This window comes from Corylus avellana, chromosome 1, assembly GCF_965113065.1.
Source record: "Corylus avellana chromosome 1, dhCorAvel1.hap1.2, whole genome shotgun sequence".
In the NCBI taxonomy this organism is placed as follows: Eukaryota; Viridiplantae; Streptophyta; class Magnoliopsida; order Fagales; family Betulaceae; genus Corylus; species Corylus avellana.
Window position 1 is genome coordinate 28,551,155 of NC_142490.1, and position 2,547 is coordinate 28,553,701.

At 37.7% G+C, this 2,547-nt stretch overlaps 1 protein-coding gene across 1 annotated transcript; it reads right to left on the bottom strand.

The window, feature by feature from the left end:
* Positions 1-587: 587 nt before the first annotated feature.
* LOC148588211 (uncharacterized) lies at positions 588-1,566 on the bottom strand. Its single transcript, XM_088514794.1, has 3 exons — positions 1,120-1,566; positions 794-1,025; positions 588-697 (listed from the first exon to the last, which is right to left on the bottom strand). The coding sequence occupies exons 1-3, from the start codon at positions 1,564-1,566 to the stop codon at positions 588-590; spliced, it is 789 nt and encodes a 262-aa protein (XP_088370920.1).
* Positions 1,567-2,547: the final 981 nt, after the last annotated feature.

The window sequence follows — 2,547 nt, forward strand, 5'->3', positions numbered from 1 at the left end:
ATATATGTGTCCACAGCTGACATAATTATACATAGCAAATACCAAAATAACATATGCCATCCATAGCGAGCATGTTGGCACACACAAAAGTAGTTTAGCACAAGTAAATGTGCTATAATGGTGAGTCATACAAAGAAATAGTCCCATTACACAACACATACCATAAACTAATAAACGGTACTGTAGGTACCGTAACAAAACATGAACTATATCACCATAGTTCCATTGCAATACCCAACACCACGTCAATTCGGCCCAGACCTATTATCCCACATCAACTGCGCAATTTGGTCCCTAGTGTTTGCCATGTTCAAAGCAGAAGCATCAGAGAAGTCATAGTGGTTGGGGTAATCAGCACCATCGCCAAGAATCACAGGAGGGGCATGTTCAAAGAACATATCATTCTGGTTAGCTTGTCGGATGAAGTTGTGTAGTATGCAGCATGCATTGACTACCAGGGGCTGGCGACAGACTTTGTACTTAGGCATGCCGTTCAAAACATGGAAGCGTGTTTTCAGCACTCCAAAGCATCGTTCAATCACCATACGGAGTGAGGAATGACAATAGTTGAACAATTCCTTGAACCCCTACGGGTCCCCACCATTATGGAAATCTTGTAGGTGATATTTCTCCCCACGATAGGGCGGAAGATAACCCATATAGCATGGAAACCCCGAATCAACCAAGTAGTAGTGATCTGAAAATTACCATGCAATACGTGTCATGATTGAGACCAAAGTTTAAAACATAAACATAGTTAATAGAGTTGGTTCGTGTAGTGAAGAATGCTCACCTTCAGGCGCTGTAGGAAATTCATTTTCAGGTCTCGTTATAGCATCGTAGAAGACCCTCGAGTCATTAGCGGTTCCCTCCCACCCGGTATACACGAATGTGAACATCATGTCGAAGTCACATGCGTACACCACATTTTGAGACACGACCCCCTTCCTCCCCCTGAAGGCATTTTGTTTCTGTGCCGAGACCCAAGCTTTGATATGGGTGCCATCAATAGCTCCAACACAATTCTACCATACCAGTAATTGTCAATCAGTGTAATGACAAAGTATGGCCCCAAAGTCAAGCATATAATTGAAATTACATATTACTATTGTTTCATACCTGAAACCAGGGGTAATATTTCGGATTTTCTTGGATGTATGGGTGCACACCGTCAACATTCCTAGGCCTTATAATGCTCTTGCCCAAGTTGCATAAAGCCCTCATGACACACTTGAAATGGCGTGAAATGGTCTCGGTGGAGTGTTGGAACCTGTCCGCCGCAACCCTCATCCCTTGGCGGTGCCCAACTATCAAGCAAAATATGGCTAGCGATTCTTCCACACTAACGGTGCGAGTATCTTGTATGTAGTTCGCCCTAAGGACATCTGCTAAGGAGATAAAAGTATCTCTTTTCATGCAAAATAGCTCGTAGCAAGTGCCCGGATGCCCATGTAATACCTCATGCACGAATGCAGCACCCATGAGGGCTGACGTGCGCTGGGGTATCCTGTCCACTTCGTTTTCTTCATCACACAAAGACTCAATGTGAAGCAAATTCAAGAACATCTCCTCAAACTAGTCATCGTCATCCATGACATGGTCAACAGCACCATAGAAAACAAAATTGGGGACATTTGGGTTCATCCTGTTTGGAAAATGTATAAAATGGCAACGTCAAACACAAATGATTGTAATTACATGGTCATTACCAAATATTTTGCCATTTTTAATATTGTTGTTATCTCTCTTTTTTGTTTTTTTTTCCCCTCTGCACAGTAAGGAGATAGAACAATTTATTAGTGCAAGTATGGTTCTTTCAAATACAACAAATGATCGGTGTTCCCTTTTGATTGGTGGTATGTCGTGGATTTGTGTTAGTCAATACTGTTATATCTATCAAGTGACCCACAATTAAATTAAATTATTAAATAATAATATGTAGTAAGTCATAATGTGACTTGTAACATTAATTTTTGAAAAATATATAATAAGTTATTATTTTATGAATAAATTAATACCTAACAAGACATTACTTCATGCATAAAAAATTTCTTGAACCGAATTCTTAGACAAAACAGTTGTATGCTTGTCAAATGATCAGTGTAAGTATTGATTATTCAATATTGGGTACAGATGGTTTAACCCATTTTACACAATGTCTTAACTATTCTCATTTTAACACGAGTTAAGGTAATTACAACAATTAAATAAAGTAAAAAAACCAAAAAAATTGAATTAGGTTTTGTAGTGCGAATATAATCGTTAACTTTTTGTTCTTGAACAATTTTTTTAGGTAAAAAGTAATCCTAACAAATGAATATCAAAATAAATTTTTTGATATTGTTATAATATTAATATTAATTAAATAACTTAATTTATTATTTGTTTAGTATTTTTTTTGGGGGGGGGGGGGGTTGGTGAACATTAATTTCATGCTATTAACACGTGTTGGGCTTTACGGGTTTAGACGATAATTTTTTTTCCCATCTTGTAAAATGGGCAATTTAAACACAAAGTGAATTATACTTTTCCTACTCTTATGAACTT